We start from the raw sequence: 19,567 nt of genomic DNA, 5'->3' as shown, positions 1-19,567 counted from the left end.
ATATGGAACCCCCATGTGTAAAAAAAATGATCCAGTGTGAGTCGTTCTGACAAAAGCTGGATTGGGATCTCTCCCTCTCTCTCCCAAAGCAGTTCCTGTGATACCTCAAGAAACCTCTCCGACTCCTTCGAGCGATCTGAAGGCCACAGTCTAGTCCACTCGCTGCTAGTCCTTACAGCACTCCCAGAAGGACAGGGAGACATGATCGTTCCCATTTTAGAGATGGGAAATCGAGGCTGTAAGAGGTGTGGTCTACCCAGGACAGGAACTCATTCCACTGCCCCCCCCAGAGCTCAGGGAGGACAATGAAGCTCAGAAGAGCATCCAGGTTAACATGGAGGCTCTGGGGAAGCCAGAGTGGCAAGAGTTGGCCAGGGGGCTTGGCCTTGGTGGGGACCCCACCCTTAAATGTCCAGTACCTATGCTCAGGGTGCAATGGAAGGCCCAGGTTACCTGGCTGGTGTCCATAGTGCTGACTCTGGTCTGCAGGACAGCCTCGGGCTCAATCTTCTTTCTAATGGCCAGGCTGCTGACCGTCATGGTTTCCGTTTTCACGGGCTGTAGGGAGATGAGGGAGGACACTCCATAACCCAAGCCTCTGCATGACTCCTGCTCACAGGCCACTGTAGCGTATCTCCCATCCCTGCAGCTGGCCGGGTCTCTGGAAGGGCACATGGGTCCGGGCAAAGAGGCCCGGCGAGCCATCCCAGACAGCCCGAGGGGATAGCCAGAGCCACCGGCAGCACCCAGACAGGCTGCTCGTGACCCCGCCACCACATAACCTCCCGGTGGCTGTGAGCTGGTTTTTGGGCTTGTGCCGGGACCCCCACTAAGTACTGTCCTTATGTACCTGTCACTGAATCCTGACTGACTTCAGTGATTATGCTGCCGCCTCCCAGCTGCTTCATTTGAACTGTTCTTGAGAACAGGAATCACACACCTGGGGGCCGACGGGGGCTGGGGGCAGGCAGGAGACGTAAAGGGGTGCAGCGGGCTTACTGAGGACTGGGGTGAACAGGAGAACACAAGGGTTCCACTCAGGTTTGGCCAATGGTGGCCATGGCCTCTGAATGACTTGGATCATCTGATTTTTTTAACGATAAAGAAAAAAAAAAAACACCTATGGATTTTATATTCCACATCCCAATTTTTCAATCAAGGTCAAAGAAAACACATCTGCTAGCCAGATCTGGCCTGGGGCCACCGGTTTTCAACCTCTAGTCTAGAAGTCTCCGGTTAAATGATCAGTTTCTTCAGACTCCTCCAGCAAGGTCAGTTCATGTGGCTATTAGCATATGTGAGCGGAATGAATGACTGAAATAGCCTGCCATCTGGTTGGGAGGGTAGTGAGAGGGATTCTTATAGATTACTGTAACTGTGAGATCTAGCCATTCATCCAGTTAATCATCTATTAATGCCTGGCATGTGCAGGCTTAGAGGAGCTGCCCCCGGGGGGACAGTGGGCCTGGCAGCCACTGACCTGACTACCTAGGATGATGTGGGGGAGCAGAAACATTCCAGAGCAAGGGGGCTGTGGAGGGAGCAACACTTCTGCGCAAGGTGGTCAGGAAAGCATTTGCTAGGGAAGTGATATCTGAACTTGGTCCTGGAACGCGACAAGTTTGCAAGGCAGAGAAAGGGAAGCAAAACTTTCCACCCAGAGGGTACAGCATGGAGTGGATGCCCAGAGCAGATGAGCTCACATTTCAAAGCCTGGAACATGGGAGAGAGGAGAGTGTGGTGGGAGGTAGGCAGGGGCTGCAAGAGATGAGAGGGCAAAGGAATCACAGGACAAAGACCTTCTGAAGGAAGGACACAAAGCAGAGGGACCCAGACACAGCCGATCCCGGTGTCCCCCTCAGTGATGATGTTTCCTCCTCTCTAGGAGTTTCCGCTGCTACCCCGAGACCCCGGGGCCAGATGGGTTTAGACTGCTGCCCCTTCCCCCAGGAAGCCCAGGCCCCGGGGAGAGGAGCCGGGCCAGGATCAGGAAGAACCATCGACTTTCAGGCCAGGCCGCAGGCGAGTCCACAAGCACAAGCTCCCTGCAGGTGCCATGCAACACAGACAGGGAGAGGAGGCGAGTAAGACCAGATCGCCTGGCATCACTTGACCTCGGGCAAGCGATGGGGTCACAGGGTTAAAACGCCAAGGAGTGCATGTTAGGGGTGAACCAAGATGGCAAACATGCGAGCACAGAACCATGCTTTCTGCGAGGGGCAGTCATGCAACACGAGACAGAGCTTCAGGCTGAGGGGCTCTGGGCTGCAGGCTGGCGGCTTGGTCTTCTCACAGATGGCCCGGGGACCTCTGAACATGCAGTGCCCGCGGGGCCAAAGGTCTCCAGGATGGTCCACTATACCTCAAACTGGGGCATATCTGGGGTGGCGCAGGCCCCTCGATCCGGGCTATCCTCGAAGCCCCCAGACTCGTCTTCCTGGCTGAGGCCCCCCTTGTTGAGATCCCGGGAGAACACCAGGCCCTCGGTCTCTGAGTCGCTTTTGTCTCGGTCGAGCTCAGGCAGGCTGCGGGAGAAGTCTTCGAAGGCGCCGCCATGGTAGTCACCAATGACCGTGAAGTCAACCTCAGCCTCCAGGCTGGACGTGGAGCTGACCGTGATGCTGGAGCACTTGCGCTCAATGGCCAGGTGGTTGTCCTTCAGGAACACCGCATCCCTCTCCTGGTCCTGGTCCTCGTCTCCCGTGTCACTCTCTGGGGCCCTGGGACGAGGCGGTTTGACCTTCTCCTCTGAGCCCTCCCTTAGCCCTGCTCTCTATGGCCAGATAAAAAATCAAAGGAACGGGGATGTGGGGTGGGAGGAGAGAGAGAAAGCAAGATGGTGAATGACAGAAGAAACCTTGGGGCCGTTTCAGTGTCTCAAATAGAAGAGCAGGTCAGGAAATGAAAAACACTCCCAGAAAGGTTCCTTGACGTGACAACAAGCTTGAAAAACCCGCAAAGTTCTCAAGAGTGGGGAACGCTCCTTTCCGAGGGTCTCCCGCTGATGGCCAAAGCAAGTACAAAGCAAACATCCCGCCAGTTGGTTCTGGACAGGAAGCCCCATCCAAGGTCTGGAACTGGGAGCTTATCAGAAGCGGCATTGTGTGCAAGGCAGGGATGGGAGCCCGGACCCAGGCCCACCCGTGCAGGTGGGCATCGAGAGACAGAAACCAGGGAGGGGAGACCCAGGGATCTAGGGAAACCCGGGATGGGAAGGCAGGGAGGCTGGAGCCAAGAGCTTTGAGAAACAAAGAGGAAGCCAACATGGTTTGTCAATTCCACTGAGTCTCTGTGGGAGGGGGCAGTATCGTCTAGGGGGAGGAACAATATGGGTTAATTCCTGGGAGCCAGGGGCTACATCATTTCAGCCCTGAGCTCCAGGAGGGGCGGGCAGGCAGGCCGCCGAGTAGAGGTTCTAGTCCCATCAGTGTAATTGACAACGGCAGGCCAAGGAACTGCTGGAGGGGAACCAGCAAGTCTTGTCCCACATACATACCTCTCAACTGGCCTGTCGGGGATTAAACACCACATGCACATTTTTGGCTGTTCCATGACAGTCTTTTTAAAGCCCAATCTAACACCCACCAAATATTTTTTTTTAAGTAGTTGGCTTCGGGTTCTAGAGATTCAGTGCACTTAAGAGATTCACTTGCTAAACTTAGCTTCCATTTTAGCCAGTTTCTGGAAGGTTGAGAGGTGTGAGGGCACATTCCAGACAAGCGAGAGTTGAGCCGCCACAGAGGCCCTGCCAGCACAGGTGGGAGTTGAAGGCGGCGATGCACCCTGGCCAGGTAAAGACGACCGGGGCATCCGGGCACCGGGGGGCTGCAGAGACCTGAGGGCCCGAGGGGCTGGCGAATCTCAGGTGCCCCCCTTTTCCAGGGGGGTTTGCTGCTAAGCTGGTGATGGGCTTCTCTTCCCTGACCGCATCTCCGGATTTGTTCTGGATTAGAGAAGATAGTTAGTCTTAAGGAGGCAGAAAGGAACTTGGCAGTGGGACCAAGAGGGAACCAGAAGCGAAGGATGGAAACCTCTGGCCTGTCAGCTTCCCCAAGGCGGGAGAACCAGGGAAGGGAAAAGATGAAGGAAGATCATTGGACAAGCCAAGCAAACAGGTAGGAGCCCAGCAGGTGGGGGCAGCAAGGCAAAGCAAGTATGTAGTCGGCTGGCGGTGATGCCACCTTCTCCACTGGGGCGGTGCGACCCACTGGGCGCCAGGTCACACCAAAAGCCGAGGGTCTCTGTGGCTAAGCTAACAGGGGCCAAGCAGATGAACCCGTCATTCCGCCTGGGCTATCCCCGGGCCTGTGTAGGGAAGAGAACTCATAGGAATGGACAAGCAGCCTCTGATCGCAGTGATGACGAGGGGCCCCTGAAACATGCTTCTACAGAGCTACGGAGCATGCGGTCGGCTCCCCCAGCGGGGGAGGGGCAGCGGTGGGGGCGGGGGCTCACGTGGCCAGTGCCCCCGGTGGTTTCCTCCAGCGCAGTTTCGCAGCCCGAATCGGGGGACATGAGCTCGAGGTCCGTGCATTCTTCCCGGGGGGATGTGGTAGCAATGCCCTCCCTGAAGTATCTGGGCGCCGGTGATGTCACTGAGGAATGGGTGGCTTTGGGGCCAGCAAAGTCCCCTGGGGGCTGGAGTTGGACGAAGCCCATGTCCAGAAGCTTATTCCGCTGTTGCTCTACCTGACCCACGGAGGCCTCTGAAGACAACTCGCTCATGAGGGCCCTTGTTTCACCTTGACTCGCTCGGCGAGTTTCAGCTCCATGGGTCTCAAAGATCCGAATTTTGTTGGCCACTGAGGTCTTGCTAATATCTTCCAGGGAGCCCTCTTGGCCCCCGGCCTGGAAAGAGGTCATCTCCTTTTGCTTCCCTGAAGGGAACACCAACCCCAGGGGTACAGCCCCCTCGGCTCCTTCAGAGACAATTCTGGGCTTTCTGCTGGCAACGGGAGGTGCCCGGCGCTCATCTCCGTCTGGGGTCACAGACGGTCCTACTCGGTCCTTGGGCTCTGGCCTCCCTTTAAAAGGATGGGCATGTTTGAGAAACACAGGGGACTGTTCTCCAAAAGGATCCCCAAGCTGTGGAGGCTCCCCTGACCCACGAGGGGCTGGGCTTGGAGAAGTTTCCTCTGGAGCTGCCTGAGCTTGAAAGGGACCAGGGGAAGCTGGGAGGGGGGCGATCATGTCCATCTGAAGAAACACTGAGGCCTTTCTGTCCTCCATCGCAGGTTCTCCTGTTTGGATGTGCACCAGTCTCCTGTCTTGGTGCAGGAAGTTGCCTCTGTCTGGCTTGGTTGGCTTCCTGACATCATTAGGAGGGGTGGTCCATGGAAGGGCGCAGGCTGGGAGGTCTGGGCGCATGCCCCCTCCTCTGTGAGGTGAGTGGTTCTGCCATCCTGCTGGGGGACTTTTCTCAGCCTTTTCCATCAAATCTCCACCCTTGGGGGCCTCTTCCTCTGTGCCTAGGTTGCATGCTGGGTGGCTAAATTCTCCTTCCACCCCCCGCCCAGCTTCTTCCCAGTCCTCAGCAAATGTCTGCCCTGGAGAAGGTCCCTTACGAAGCTGCTCAACAAAGGCCTCTGGGCCATCTGGTCTTCCGTGGTCCCTGGGGGACCGTGCCCCTTCCTCTAAGGAGGCCGTGTGGCCATCACCCTCTTTGTCCTCGCTCCTGCTGGAAGCTGCAGCAGGGCCCTGTGGGTCTGAGGAAGTGAGCACAGAGCTCTCGGGGAGCCTCTCTGAGCGCTCCAGCCTGGTCTCGTCAACAGGAAGGGCATCCACGTGCTCTTCCCTCTCCTCCAGAGGTGGAGGGAGGAAGGGGTCTTCAGAATCTTTCTCTTCATAGTTCAAATAGAAGCTCCTCTCTGCAAAGGAAGGTTTGGTTTCATCACTCGAGTCAGCTCTGGCTTCCGACTGGGCTGGGTCCAGCAGAAATGACTGGAGTCCTCCCTTGTCGGAGGCTGGAGAAGGGACATCGGCCTCTGCTAGCCTGGCCCCCGAGGCAGCAGGTCTTCCCCAAGTCTGGCACTCCTCCAGCTCCCTCCTCAGCTCCATCTGGCCCTCCAGCTGACCACCTGAGATCCAGCGCTTCTTGATGGTGGCCTCCCCAGTGCCCACCCTCAACTGGGAGCCCTCAAGCTTTCCTGCCAGGGTGCAGCTTGCAGCAAGAGAAGCCCCTTCTGGGCCTTTCCTGACCCAGGAGCCCTCCTCCCACATTGACTCAAAGTCTTCAGGGCTTGCAATCATTCTTCCTTGGTGCTGGGTCTTTGCTCTTCTAACTCCCACTATTTCTTCTGTGGCCACTTCGACTTTGAACTTGTCCACCAGGACGTCTACCTTGGAGAGTCTGCCATCAGCAAGGATATCTGCGAGGCCTGCCTTACTTTCTTCCTGCTGAGTGGTGGTCACTTTTAGGAGGCTGAGTTCTTCTGGCCTAGTGTACTCTCTTTCTATAAATACCCAATGCTCTGAACCCTGTGTTTCAATTGGAGCAAGAAGAGTTAACATGAAATATCACGCACCTGAAGAACGGGTCACTTTTTTTCCTCTGCAAGAAGGGACCAATCTACCACCAAAAGGTCAGCATGTCCCCCAGAACTGGCTGGGGGAGAGAAGGCATGACAATGCCAGTCAGCCTCATCAAGGCTCCCCTTCCCATCAAGGCACCCAACAAATTATTTACCGACTCCCCTCAACCACTACCCCAAGTTGGTAAAATAGGATGGGGGTCTCACGCCCTCCCCACGTGAATCATGGAACAATGGACATCCATGGATGGGCCAGGACTCTTCCTCTTTCTCTTTTAATAATACAATTGCCACTGTCAGAGGAGAAAGTAACTTACATCACGTGGAATCTTTGAATGTTAGAGCATAAAGAACTCCTAAGACATCCTCTAGTCCAAGTTCCTCATTGTGCAAATGGGTAAACTGAGACTTGGAGGTCAGTGACTTCCCTAAGGTCAAGTTAGTTCACGGTAGAGTCAGGAAAAGAGTGCCTGAGATCCTTGCTGACTTACCTCACAACCTATAGACTATGGATCCCAACTGCAATCTAAATCAAGAGGGGAAGCATTGAATTAAGTTCCATGAGCCACAGCCTGAAATCTGACTTCTCTGCAAGAGTTTCTGGGAAGGAAAGAGATTAGAATGAAAAATGCCAAATGCTCAGCTGAAGAGATCAGTGCCAGTCACCACAGTGGCCTGAACAGCTTGAATTTTGTAGGGTTCATTCCCAAAGAAAAGAATACCAAGGCCTATTCTTGGAGAATTCTGACAAAATCCACGGAAAGAGTAGAAAAGGGCTGACCAGAAGACATCATGGAAGGAAAAAATCTAAAGACCCGAGTATCACCACTGGTCAAAAGCACCAATAAGAGCGTAGCACTGTTAAGCTGTTGACAAAACAGCCCTCCATCTCTCCTACAGTCCTTTAAGCAACACTTAGGAGCAAATGATGGACTTCAGAATTGTTAAAAAAAAAAAAAAAGAAAAAGCCAGAAGGCCATTGGCATTCATACTGCCGCCACAGAATACTTTCTTCACATAAAACCTCAATGGAAGTCCAGTATGTAAGCCAGAGACAGGCTGCCGTGTTGAAGTTGGAGGCCTCAGCTGTCCCAGTGCCAAGGTACCGCCCTCCTTTGAAATCCCTGCTCTGACTCCAGCCCCTTACGGCACAGATGTGGAAACTGAGGCCTCGAAAAGGTAAGCACCATGTCCAAGGTCAGAGAGGGAGCTGGGGGCAAAGGCAGGTCTAGAATCCAGTCTCTGAATCCAAGTTCTGGGAAGTGCCTCCATGGTGAGATGTGTCAGAAACTGTTCCCCACAGGAGGGGAGAGATGCGCTCTGATTCCGGTTATGACCTGGTGAGGTGTCTGTCAGATCCTATAAGATGTGAAGGATTCTGAAGGTTCAGGGAAGCTGTAAACTCTCTTACCTCACTACTGCCTCAATCCATGTTAGCAAAATCTCCATGGTTTTCAGGGAATCAAACCTCACTGAAAGAATCCTGCCAACAGGTAAGAGAGATAAGAGGAAGGTGGAAGGCCCAGGCGTAGGTTTCTGGGATTTTACTTCAGGTTGCTAAGCCTCAGAACACCACCACTGAACCATCCCAGCGAGAAGTGCTTCGAGAGCCTATAGAAGCCAGGTCTCTTTTCTCTTCTCTTCTCTTCTAAGGCTCCCGTTTCAGCTTGTGCTGGTATCATGAGTCTGGCAATGAGGGCCAAAGATGGTCAATGAGACCCCTTCTGGAATATTCTTGCCCCAAGTCTAACTAGAAACTAGTTTCCAGAAACTAGAAGCTTAGAAATTAGGCTGAGTGGGGTGGGAACTAGCACAGTATAGAAAGAAAGATTCCACGGGAAGAAAAAAGGAAACATGTACTTATATTTAGTTAATTTGTGCCAGACAATGCCAGCCCTTTGTCTAAAGTTATTAGGTTTAATCCAAATGGCAACCTGTGAAGCAGGTACTATTGCCCTTATTTCCAAAGGGGAAACTGAGGTTTGCAGAGCAATGGTGACTTGCACAGATCACAGAGTGTGCGGTGAGGGAAAAAGAGGCTCTGCTTTTAACAAGTGAACATCCTGATGGAAAAAAAGACTGAACAAAAGAGAGAAAACTTCATTAGCACCAAGGCACTGGTGGGGCTGCACCTGGCCCTGGGGCCTGGTCTGAAAGTCGTCCTGACCCTATTACAGGATGGGAAACCTTCAGTGCTTGCTCAGAGCGCCCCCTGCTAGCAGCTGGAGGTACTGCAGCAAGGAGCGGAGGCTGGAGGAGGACGCCCACCAGCTCTGTTCCCACGCAACCCACCAAAAGGAGAAAATCTCCAGCCAGGCGGTTCTGCTGACTCTGGGCTGTTCAGTCCCCACCTGGGGCTCTGGGTCACACTTTGGGCCCTGCTCTTTACAGAAGACAACCAGAGGAGGGGATGTAGGACAAGGAGCCCTCTAGAAACCACACCCTGGGAGAAACCTCTGAAGAAAGGAGGAGTGTTCAGGGGGAGGGGAGGTGCTGAACTCTGGAGGAGGATGCCCAGCAGAACTCCGGGCAGCAGCGGGCACAGCGAGGCCCACAGACAGGTAATCCAAAAGGGCAGATTTTAATTCAATATGAAACCTTCCCAACAGGTGACGGAAGCCAAAATGGTCTGCTGTGAAGAATGGCAAGAGCGCCCTCTGTGGAAGGGGCTGGATGGACAATTTGCAGGGATGCTGATGAAGGGCGCCTGTCGCCCTCCATCCCTGCCCCCCGGAGTATGGGCACCTGTCCTTTGCTCTAGGAGCATCTCTGTGCTCCAGGTCATCACTATTTCCCTAACCTTGGGAAGCTACTGACTCCTGTGCTGGTAGTTGTTTTTAGCTTTACACTGAAGAAAAATTGAGAGTAGAACTGTGACTTCTGTTTTACCAGTTATGTAGCTGACTCATGTCTTGTACAGTTTCAGCACATTTTCAGCAGCTAGAAAATTTTTCCATGGGAACTGAAAAAGGGAGATGCCCTCATACGTACTATGCATAAAGGGGAGGGTCAGATCTCGGGGAGAAGGACGTTCCACCCAGATGGTAGGTCAGTACCTTTTAATCCTGACAGCCTCTGAGCTGTTGGCACAGAGGGAGATGCAGCCCTCCATCCCTGGGCCCGGATTCTAGGTCTAGCAGGACACAGCAAGTCCCAAGAGCCCTCCACCGGCTGCAGTCCTGGGTGCAGAAGTAATGCCTTCCTCATTAGAACACTTGCCTGGCCAACATCTCTTTAACCCCAAGGAAGCTCCTTGGAGCAAGATGCCCGCTTTCACCTGCCTGTCAAGAGGAGCTTAGAAAAGATGAAGATGGAGGATGAATGCGGGGCCATCCCCTACATAGCCACTGTTAGACCTCACTCAGGCTTCTGAACAGCAAAAAGACCCCAGGGCAGAAGGCATTTAGGTGCCATGACCCCTGATCTCAAGTTTAGATGTCAGAACCTGCCTCTGAAGTCAGGGCCCAAGAGAAGGAGATCATTTCAGCTTCCCCTTTGAAGCCAGAGCCAGTCAAACTGTCCTGCCTTTCCAGAATATGATCTCAGTCCTGATTCCTGAGAAACAATGGATGAGGGAGGGGCCGGCCCTTTATGGATCCCTGGGATGGGGACAATCATTTGTCACAGCATGGGGACACAAGGGCTACCCACTGCTCCCACCTGCATGGCAGAGCCCGTCCACCCCCCTCACCCCAGAGAAAGGGGTTTCTTGAGACCATTAGGGTGGCTGTGTGTGGGCGGGGAAGTGCCGACAGTAACCTCAGGAGACGCTGCGAGGCTTTTCTGAGTGAACACTTCCCAGCCTGTGGCCGTCCCAGGCTCAGGCGCCAAGTCCTGCGGAGAGGTGTCCTGGGTCCTCCGGGACTGCAGGGGAGGCCCAGGGCCAGAGGAAAGGGAAGAGGGAGGAAGGGAAGGAGAGAGAGACAGAGACAGGAAGAAAGGGAGAGAGAGGAAGCAGGAGAGACACACACACAGAGCCCGTAAATAGCCCAGCTTTGTAAAACCCACACCCTTAGAGTTTGTGGCTTAGGTCAGGCCAGTGGGGCGAGAGAGAGAAGAGCTGCCCCTTGTGGCCCTTTAAGGGAGGGAGGCCCACGGGCAGCTGCCAGCCAGCACCGTGCCTTCGGACCCTTTGCTCCCTGCCCTCACTCAAGAGGGATGCGGAAACATACCACTCTCCTTCAAGAGGCTCCCAATCAAGAGGCCGAGGAGCCATACCATCCAGACTCCGATTCCAAGTCTGCCCTGGGTGTCTTTGGTTTAGGCAATGGTTCAATCCTGCAGTTTGGCTCTTAGCCCTTCAAAAAGTCCTCTTTGAAATGAAAGCCTGGGTTTGGCAAATGGGAACTTTTCTTTAAAGCTTGGAGTCCCAGGCGCCTGGGTGGATCAGTCGGTTAGGTGTCTGCCTTAGGCTCAGGTCATGATCCCAGGGTCCTGAGATCGAGCCCCTCATCGGGCTCCTGGCTCAGCGGGGAGCCCGCTTCTCCCTCTCCCTCTGCCTCTCCCCCTGCTCACGCTCTCTCTCTATCTCAAATAAATAAATAAAATATTAAAAAAAATAAAGTTTGGAGTCCCTATTTTAAGTTCCCACTGTTTCCCCCTTGGCCCAGACGAGGCCCAACAATATATGAGGAAGCCACTAGGACCTCTGATGACACAGCCCTGCAGGACAGCCCCCAAAAAGTCCAATCAGGGATTCCAGTCACGAGAGGCGATGGCCCCATGACTGCACAGCACTTTCTAGTTTATATAAAGTGCTTTTATACCCATTATTTCACTCAGCCTTCTCAGCAACCCCATGGAATGGCAATTCTGGTCCCCCTTTAGATGGGCTGACTAGGCAGCAAGGCTCAGAGAGGTGATATCACTCACCCAAAAACCCAGTCCAGTCCTTGTCTACAGCTTCTCCCCATCTCCCAAATCTTCAAGGGCCTCTAAATGCCAGTGGGGCCTGGAACCCAGTTAAATGGCCCATAGCTCCAAGGTGAGCTCCTGGACCAGAATTCTTTCCAGCAGTGGACTACACTTCTTGGGGCATCAGTGAGGGGCAAGGGTTGGAACAGACCCACTTCTGAGTAAGACCCATCTTCTAGCAGTTCCAGCTATGACCAGCAGGTGGGGCACATTCCCAAGCCACGCTGCTCTGAGCCACCCGGGAGCCACCCGAGCAGCCAGCTCCCCGGGGTTCATCCTGCCCTGCTCTGCTGGAGTCCCACCCTTTCAAAGCCTCTGCATTCCTCCTCAGCCACTGCCAGGCCACTCTGGTCAAGACTCTCAGGGCCAGAGGAGTGGGGCCTGTACCTGGATCACTAGACCAGCCCCCATGGCCCAGCCCAGGGTACCAGGGGTGACCACAGAGGCTCTCAGTAGCTGCAGATTTGCCCTCCTTCCATAGCACTGGACTTAAAGGCCCTCAAAGCATCCCGCATTTCGTGAATCACCAGCCAGGAAACTACCACAGCATCCTCACTGGACGAGGCCGTTATCCGGCATGTCGAGGCCATGGGGAGAACTGATTCAATCAAATGTTCACTTAGTAGGTTACGACTGCGTCACCAAATTTCAAAGCATGGGAGGACAGTACATACACAGTTGACTCTACCCTGGTCTTCCTATGATTTGGTCTTGCTCCCAGCAGCTGTGATTTAACAGCAACTACAATGGCCAGGACACAAGAAAAGCAGGTTCTGGCCCCTCTTTTATCAGCTATGACACTGAACAAGTATGTTCCCATTCTGGGCCAGCGCCTCATCTGTAAAGTGATGAGCTTAAGTCAAGTAGGTTCTGAGGGTCCTTCCAACTTTAAAAGGGGTTCTGGGGGGGCACCTGGGTGACTCAGTCGGTTGAGCATCTGACTCATGATTTTGGCTCAGGTCATGATCTCAGGATCGCGGGATCGAGTCCCACGTCAAGCTCCCTGCTCAGCGTCGAGTCTGCTTGTCCCTCTCTCTTTGCTCCTCCCCTCGCTCATGCTCTCTCTCTCTCCTTCTCTCTCAAATAAATAAAATCTTTAAAAAAGAAAAAAGTGGTTCTGATTTGAAAATAACCTTCTGTATGAATCCCAGGACTCTCAAAATGAAACAATAATTAACTCCTATTGAGCATCTAGGTACTCTACCAGCCCCTCTATGCTTGATCTCCCTGGATCCTCACAACTTTCCTATGAGGTAGGTACTTTTATTATCTCTGCCTAATGGAAGCTCAGAGAGATTAAGTAATAAGCCCAGAGTCATCCAGCCAGCAGGAATCAGAGCCAGAATTCAAACCCAGGTGGTATAAGTCTAGATCAGTTGGGTTTGAGACAAGTAAGCAGCAGTGCTAGAGAGAAAACACCTAAGTATAAATGGGGGTAAATACTGCCAAGATTTAGCAGTACTAAAAATAATAGCTTGGGATTATAAGTACAGGAATTCTCAAGATCCTATCTTTATCTCTTTTTCATTTGAGAAAATATCCCATGCTTTCCACTCCGAAAGGCATGTGGGTGTGGGATCCTTTTCTGAAGCAAGAGGCTTGGGTCTAATTTTCTTGGAGGATCTGTTCCCCTCTAGTGGGCTCCGAGGATCCTTCCAGGAGGGAACACCCCCTCACACACATACACACCACCCATCTGTGTTTTCACAATCGGCACTAAAGGATCTGGTTACTGGATGCAACTGCTGGGATTCTCAAAGTTTAGGGGGCATGAGAATCCCCGGGGCCCTTGTTTAAAATGCTGATTCCAGGGCTCTATCTCCAAATATTCTGATTCTGTTGGTCTGACATGGGGCTTGTCTAATAAACACCCCTTTCCCATTATACTCCGGGGAATACACCAAGCCACGGCAAGTCTTTTGACTTTTTCAAGGTGGTCCCTGGGGCCAGAAGGATTCCAAGATGTAGTGAATTTGTCTTTCCCAGCCGAACGCACCACCCCCCACCCCATCCCCATCATCACCTCATGCAGCAACTGGGGGAGGCATACAGGTGTGGAGGATGAGCATAAGTTGGTGCAGAGCAACTTCCCCGACCCCCTTTACCCAAAGCCCCTGTTGAGGGGTTCAGGGTGAGACCTACCTCGTTGACTCTCTCAGGGGTGCCCTTGGGGGAGGGGGAGGCGGGAGAGGAGGGCAGCCTGCGCTCCCGCTCCCAGTCTCGGTCCCGGTGGATCAGCTTGCTGTTGGGTTCCTTCAGGGTCCTCTTGAGCTCGTTGATGCTGGCCTGGTGCTTGAGCAAGACATCCTCTGGCTTGTCTAAGAACTAGGGGTGGATGGAGAGGGCAGCGGGTGTTAGAGGAGCAGCTCTGAGCAGGGGTGGTAACCGTGGCCACTGCTGCCCTACATCAGCGAGGTGATTCCCGTCCATGACTCCATCTCACCCTCACGGCGCCCCATGAGCCAAGGGCGCAGAGATGATTAGCCCCAACAGGTACACGAAGCACTTAGGATTAAACAGAGGAGCAAAAAGCACTTAAGATTAAGAAGAGGAGGCTTCTGGGCAAGCACCACCTTTTCTTTCCCCCTGCCTGGCTTCTGGCCTCAGAACACCCAAGGCAACCCAGATCCCCGAAGACTAGGTGAGTTCCCACTGGTGCTGTGCGCCCAGTCTCAACTGGGCATGGAGGTGACTTCCTTCTGGTTACAACCGAGGCACAGTGAGAACTGGCCAACCCTGTTCACTGGGCTGCTCTGGCCCACTCCCTGGCCTCCAGGGCCCTGGTCCCTTCCTCTGGCCAAGACTTGGACCGCTGTGCTTAGCAGGATCCCCAGCCTAGGCCCCTCTCAGCCTGACAGGTGAGCTGCTCAGATACTAAAGCCAGGGACACCCAGAAAAATGAGCCCTGCTCCCACACAGGAGCCAGGAAAAGACAGTGTTCCGCATCCTCTACTGTGAGCCACTACCCTTCCTAATCACCCAGGGTCTTGCAGTTACCTTGCAGATACCAACTCAAGAGCAAACAGAGTGAGATATGGCCAGACAGAGAAAAGACGGTGCTGCAGGGCATTCAGGAGGGCAGGAGAAACGGAGACTGGGAAGAAGAGAGCTAAGTCCCAGGGCTGGGCACAAGACCTGAGCTGGGGAGAGCTGCAGTCAGGGGTGTGTCTGCCATTAAACTGCCAAGTCTGAGCTTGAGCCAGTGCAGCATGAGAGAGTAATCTGCCTCTAGGTCTTACGGGTAGGGTAGGGCAGGTGGGCTGTTAGTTCAAGCACCTTTATCAGCAAGGCTATTTGAGGATTCTTGTCAACTCAATTCAGGACAAGAAGTGGACCATCTCCACTTATTATAAAGTCAAATCGGCAGATTCTGGAAGATCTACCTGGAAGGCAAGCTTGCTCTTGGACAAGGCTGAGATCTTCCCCTGGGCTTACCCGTTACCGCCATGACTGACGTGTGCGTTACCTCGGGGAGGAGATTGATGCCACTGAGGCTTCTGCTTTCCCTCCAGACATCTGTCTGGACTTCCTATATCCCCTCCTGAGCTGGACGGCCTTAGAACAATGTCTGAGAAGTCAAACTGATAGAGTTTGCACAAGGGGGTGGGTATGAGCTGCAATGGACCCAAGATGTGGCTTGTGACCTTCTAGCCTGATCCTGCCACGCTGCCCCTGTGCGCACGCGGCGTTCCCGGAGGCGAGAGGGAGCAGTGGAACCCTGGGATCCTTGATTAGGGTTAAGGGCTTTGGGGAAACCTAGTCCAAATGTCTTGCTGTGCAGTTGGGGGGCTGGGGCCCAAGGGGGCTTACCCATGACCCTCAAAGAGTCAGGCTGAAACCCAGCTCACGTGATGAGCCAAGGCCAAGCCCTTAGGCCCCAGCCCCTGGTCCTTTCCCTCAGGCCCAACAACAGACCCGCGAGGCAGTGAAGGTTCAGAGGAAGAGTTGGGGACTGTGTGAAAGGGAAGAAATCGTTAAGGCAGAGAAGTTAAGTTGAGAGAAGCCAGCAGGGAGAGGAGGAAGGAGAGGGAGGAGAAAAGGAGAAGAGGCTCTCCTTGCAGAGCTTGAGCAGCAGGCCCCGAGGGACAGCAGTGTGCTGGAAGAGGCAGAAGCATTCCGAAGTTCCTCCCTGCCCCCCACGCCCACTCCCACATCGGTTGCCCGTAGATACAAGAAGAAGCTTGGGGTGAGGGCAGAGAGGACACAGATGAGGTGGAGGCATGACCAAACGGTGGTGCGGGGAGGAGATGAGTCTAAGGAAGGGTTTAGGTGGGGGCAAGGGAGATAAGACCAATAAAAGCATGGAATGGCCTCGAAGAGCTGATGGACACAGGTGGGATGGTCAGCAGTTGGGAAGCAAGCATGGGGTGGTGGGAAGAGGCAGAATGGGAAGCTGGTTGGGGGGGGAGGAGGGTGGGGGGAACGAGTTGGCTAGGGGGTGGGGTCTGAGCAGGGAGCTGGATAGATGGGGGTGGGGGGAGTGAGGGTGGGGGGGGCGGGGAGGGGCCATAGGGGAGGAGGAGTAGGGCTGGGAGCAGAGGCAAGGCTGAAGCTGAGACGGTGCCAGGACATGGGCCTGGGGTGGACTATGGGATGGTGACAAATGAGCTGGGGATCTGAATGGCTGGGTAAGCGGTGACGGGTCCCATGCAGTACCTCCTGCTTGTGTCTCGGCGTGGTTTCCTGCTCCAGCTAGCGAGATGCGGGAGGAGGGAAGGAACCAGCAGGGTCAGTAGAGCAAACAGATCAGAGGCACCGCACGGGCCCGTACAGTGCAGCAGGTAGCCCCGAGGGCCCTCTCCCAGGGAACAGAGGCCAGGGAAGCTGGTGGACCACCCGTGGGGCAGTGAGGTAGCCGGAAGGGGCAGGGTGGGAGGCAGGGCGCTGGCCTGGGGAGGTGAAGAAGGGGGCCGGGGGCCTGGCGGGACACAGTAGGGACTTGAGGGCTCTGGGTATTCACGCCTCTGCGGTCAGCATGTGTGTTCAGGGGCCTGTGTGCCCAGCTGCAACCGCCTGACGGAGACATGCTACACCCGTGTGCACCCATGGCCGTGAGCGTGCATGCCGCCTGCACATCTGGATGCATGCCCCTACTCTAAGAGGGGCCTACAGCTGTGAGTGAATGCATGCTAGTCTGAGGCCACGTGTGCCCTCATGATGTGTGCACAGGTATGTGGGCAATGCGTGGGACAGCAGGAGGGGACACACCCGAACCTCATCCTTGTGAGGGCCCACAGGGACACCCTGTCATGCTCTGGGGAGGAAGGGGGCCATGCAGATGAAGATCACAGTCAAAGGGGCAAATTAAGAGTGGGCAAGAGGAGGCTGGAGTCCTCTAGGGGACAGAGTGCCCCTGTGGGGAAGCAGGACAAAAAGAGGGGATGGGTGCAGGGTGGGCAGCATGCCTACCACCCACCACCAGGGGATACTGAGGTATTGGGCAAGGTCCTTCCCATGGTGCATCCCATAACGAGGGTGCTCCCCCACAGCTGGGAACACCTCAAGGCCAAGGCCGAGGCTAGATCCAGAATCAGCCTCCTGATCCCAGGTCAGAGGGTATGAGAAAGCCAGGCTCCTACCTTTAGCTCCTTGATCTTGGTGGGGGTCCTGACCTCTCCTTCCTCAGCCTCTGACCGCCTACCCCCAGACTCGCCATCCTCCTCCTGCTTGTCACCGTCAGGTCCCGTGTCATGGTTCTCACTAACCGAGGCCGGGCGGGAGAACTCCGCTAAAATGGGCAGAGATGGCCGGGTGGCCGTGTGAGACCTCCCCCAGGGGGACGGACAGGGAGCCAGTCCTGCCACCCGCCCAACCATGGTTGGAGTGGAGCAGCCCCAACACATCGGGGATAAGGAGCCAGCACACAGAGAGGAGAGGCAGACTTGTCCAGGTCACAAAGAGCCGCCTCCCAGCCCCGGCCCCCACTCCTGACTTCTACAGCACCAGTGCCCAGGTTCAAATCTCAAATCCATCACTTCTTGGCTGTGTGACCTTGGGTAAGTTACACAATCTCTCTGGGTCTCAGTTTCCTCATCTATAAACAATACCTACTTCAGACAGCTGGGGGAGGAATGAATAAGCTCATGCGTGTAAATACTTAGAAGAGAGACCCGCACAGAGCAAGCCAATTCAATCAATGCTGGTCCACAAGTGTGATGTTTTTGTTGTGGTGGTTGTGACAGAATACTTGCTTGACCATTACGTAGCAGTACAGAGCTATTGTGAGATTAGCCTTTACCAGTGAAAGCTAAAGTTCTGAGATCTGCAAATAATTTAGCCCCTTTATAAATCAGGGAAAGTTCAAGGGGACTCCAGACATCCTTCTCACTCACTGGCATTCCAAAGTACTTTTCTGAATAGGAGAGAAAGGGATGCAATGACAGGCTTTACACAAAAGGCACTGGGCACAACCCAGCCTACGCCCATGGACTATGTCTTGGTGGGAAAAAATGGCTGGAAAACACAGAAAATGACCAGAGCACAGATTATCCTTGGGATTGGCCTAGATTAAAAGAGAATAATTAGCCTTTCTATTCATATATATTCACTCCGCAAAGTGCCCTTTTATGCACATTATTTCATTTGGTCCACGCAATCCTCTGTGTTGATGGCTAGAATGGGAATCCTTATCCTCATTTTACAAAGGATAAATTGAGACTCCGAAAGGGGGAGGTCCCACTGACGACCTTTCCGTGAATCAGGACAAAGACCCAGGTCTCCTGGTTTAGAGTCCAGGCTTCTGTTTCTCCCTGGATGAGCCTCGCCAGCTCTAGACCAATCTTTGCTACCCTGCACAACCTGGGCTTCGTTTAGGCCCTGGCATACTAATGGAAGCTGCAGGGGAGAATAGAGAGACTGTACTTTGCCTTTGCATAAATCTTAGTTCTCAGCCCTGTGCCCACTCAAGGAGAATAAGGAGCTTCCTCAGCCTCAAATGGACCTTTGCGAAACTGCACGTCTTCTCAACAGTCAAGGAATCCTGGGACAGGTCTCACCTTCGTACTGCAGGAAAAGTATCAGACTCTCCTGATCACCTGGAAAACTCCTACGTATCCTTCAAAACCCTGTCCAGTTGTCACCTTCTCTGCAAAGCCCTTTCTGCCCCTCCTAGACAGAATTACTCTCTCTCCTCATGGCTGCTCTGTATTCAGTACCTACTTCTCCCATGGCTTGAATCACCTTAAATGCTTACAAACCTACCATTCTACGAGCTCCTTAAAGGAAAGGGCCATACTTATTCTAACACTCAGAAAATATTTGTTGGGCAGAATTAACTTGCCTAGGGTGCCTGGGTGGCTCAGTTGGTTAAGCAACTGCCTTCGGCTCAGGTCATGATCCTGGAGTCCCTGGATCGAGTCCCGCATCGGGCTCCCTGCTCGGCAGGGAGTCTGCTTCTCCCTCTGACCCTCCTCCCTCTCATGCTCTCTGTCTCTCATTCTCTCTCTCTCAAATAAATAAATAAAATCTTTAAAAAAAAAAAAAAAAAAAAAAGAATTAACTTGCCTAGAGGCCTGCCCCCATGTGTTCTGGGAGTATCCACTGTTCCCCCACACAAGTCCCCACCTCTTTCCTTAAGCTACCCCCTACAAACCTAAAAGCAATAATAAACTATTATTGGGTATAATTTATTAAGGTCCTTCTATGTGCCAGGAACTGTTTTGGGTGTTATCATGTCTGGTTCTCTCTGCAACACAGCAAAATTGGCATTATTTATTTTGCAGAAGAACAAATAGGTAGAGGGGAAGTTCAGCTGCTCAAGACCCCCCATCCATTCATGTATGGATATTTATGGACCACTTCCTGGTCTGCAGAGAAGCTGGGGAGTATGATGGCTGGGATTTGAACTCAGATCCCTAACTGGATCTCCCTAATGCCCATGTGGCTTCTGAACCTCTCCTACTAACTCCAATGTGCATAGTCCGGGGAGAGTCCGGGGCCCTGAGTGCTGATGCAGCCCTGGGCATCTTTGTGTTTAACCAGCGCACAGGTGATTCTGCGGACCATGTTTTGAGAAGCCCTGGTTGGCTGGATGCAGGACAGTGTAGGGCCAATTCTCGTTGATAATGAAGGGCACCTGTCAGCCCAGCAGGAATGAGGGCCGTGCAGAGCAGCATGTGGTTGGA

At 53.7% G+C, this 19,567-nt stretch overlaps 1 protein-coding gene across 18 annotated transcripts in view; it reads right to left on the bottom strand.

Moving 5' to 3' along the window:
• Nucleotides 1-19,567, bottom strand: part of EPB41L1 (erythrocyte membrane protein band 4.1 like 1) — a 121,411-nt gene that overhangs the window by 18,797 nt on the left and 83,047 nt on the right. For 6 of the 18 annotated variants that reach the window (XM_036064606.2, XM_036064605.2, XM_036064613.2 and 3 more), the window contains 8 exons: nt 17,024-17,172; nt 16,101-16,136; nt 13,587-13,769; nt 10,290-10,394; nt 4,456-6,477; nt 3,836-3,943; nt 2,363-2,773; nt 454-558 (listed from right to left, as the gene is read on the bottom strand). In XM_036064606.2, the coding sequence (XP_035920499.2) occupies nt 454-558; nt 2,363-2,773; nt 3,836-3,943; nt 4,456-6,477; nt 10,290-10,394; nt 13,587-13,769; nt 16,101-16,136; nt 17,024-17,172 (3,119 nt within the window). The remainder of the gene's footprint in view (nt 1-453; nt 559-2,362; nt 2,774-3,835; nt 3,944-4,455; nt 6,478-10,289; nt 10,395-13,586; nt 13,770-16,100; nt 16,137-17,023; nt 17,173-19,567) is intronic. The other 12 variants (XM_078057152.1, XM_036064622.2, XM_078057151.1 and 9 more) reach the window with 7 other exon arrangements.

The sequence above is a fragment of the Halichoerus grypus genome, chromosome 10, assembly GCF_964656455.1.
Source record: "Halichoerus grypus chromosome 10, mHalGry1.hap1.1, whole genome shotgun sequence".
Taxonomy (NCBI): Eukaryota; Metazoa; Chordata; class Mammalia; order Carnivora; family Phocidae; genus Halichoerus; species Halichoerus grypus.
This window is presented reverse-complemented; position numbering and strand designations above follow the sequence as displayed.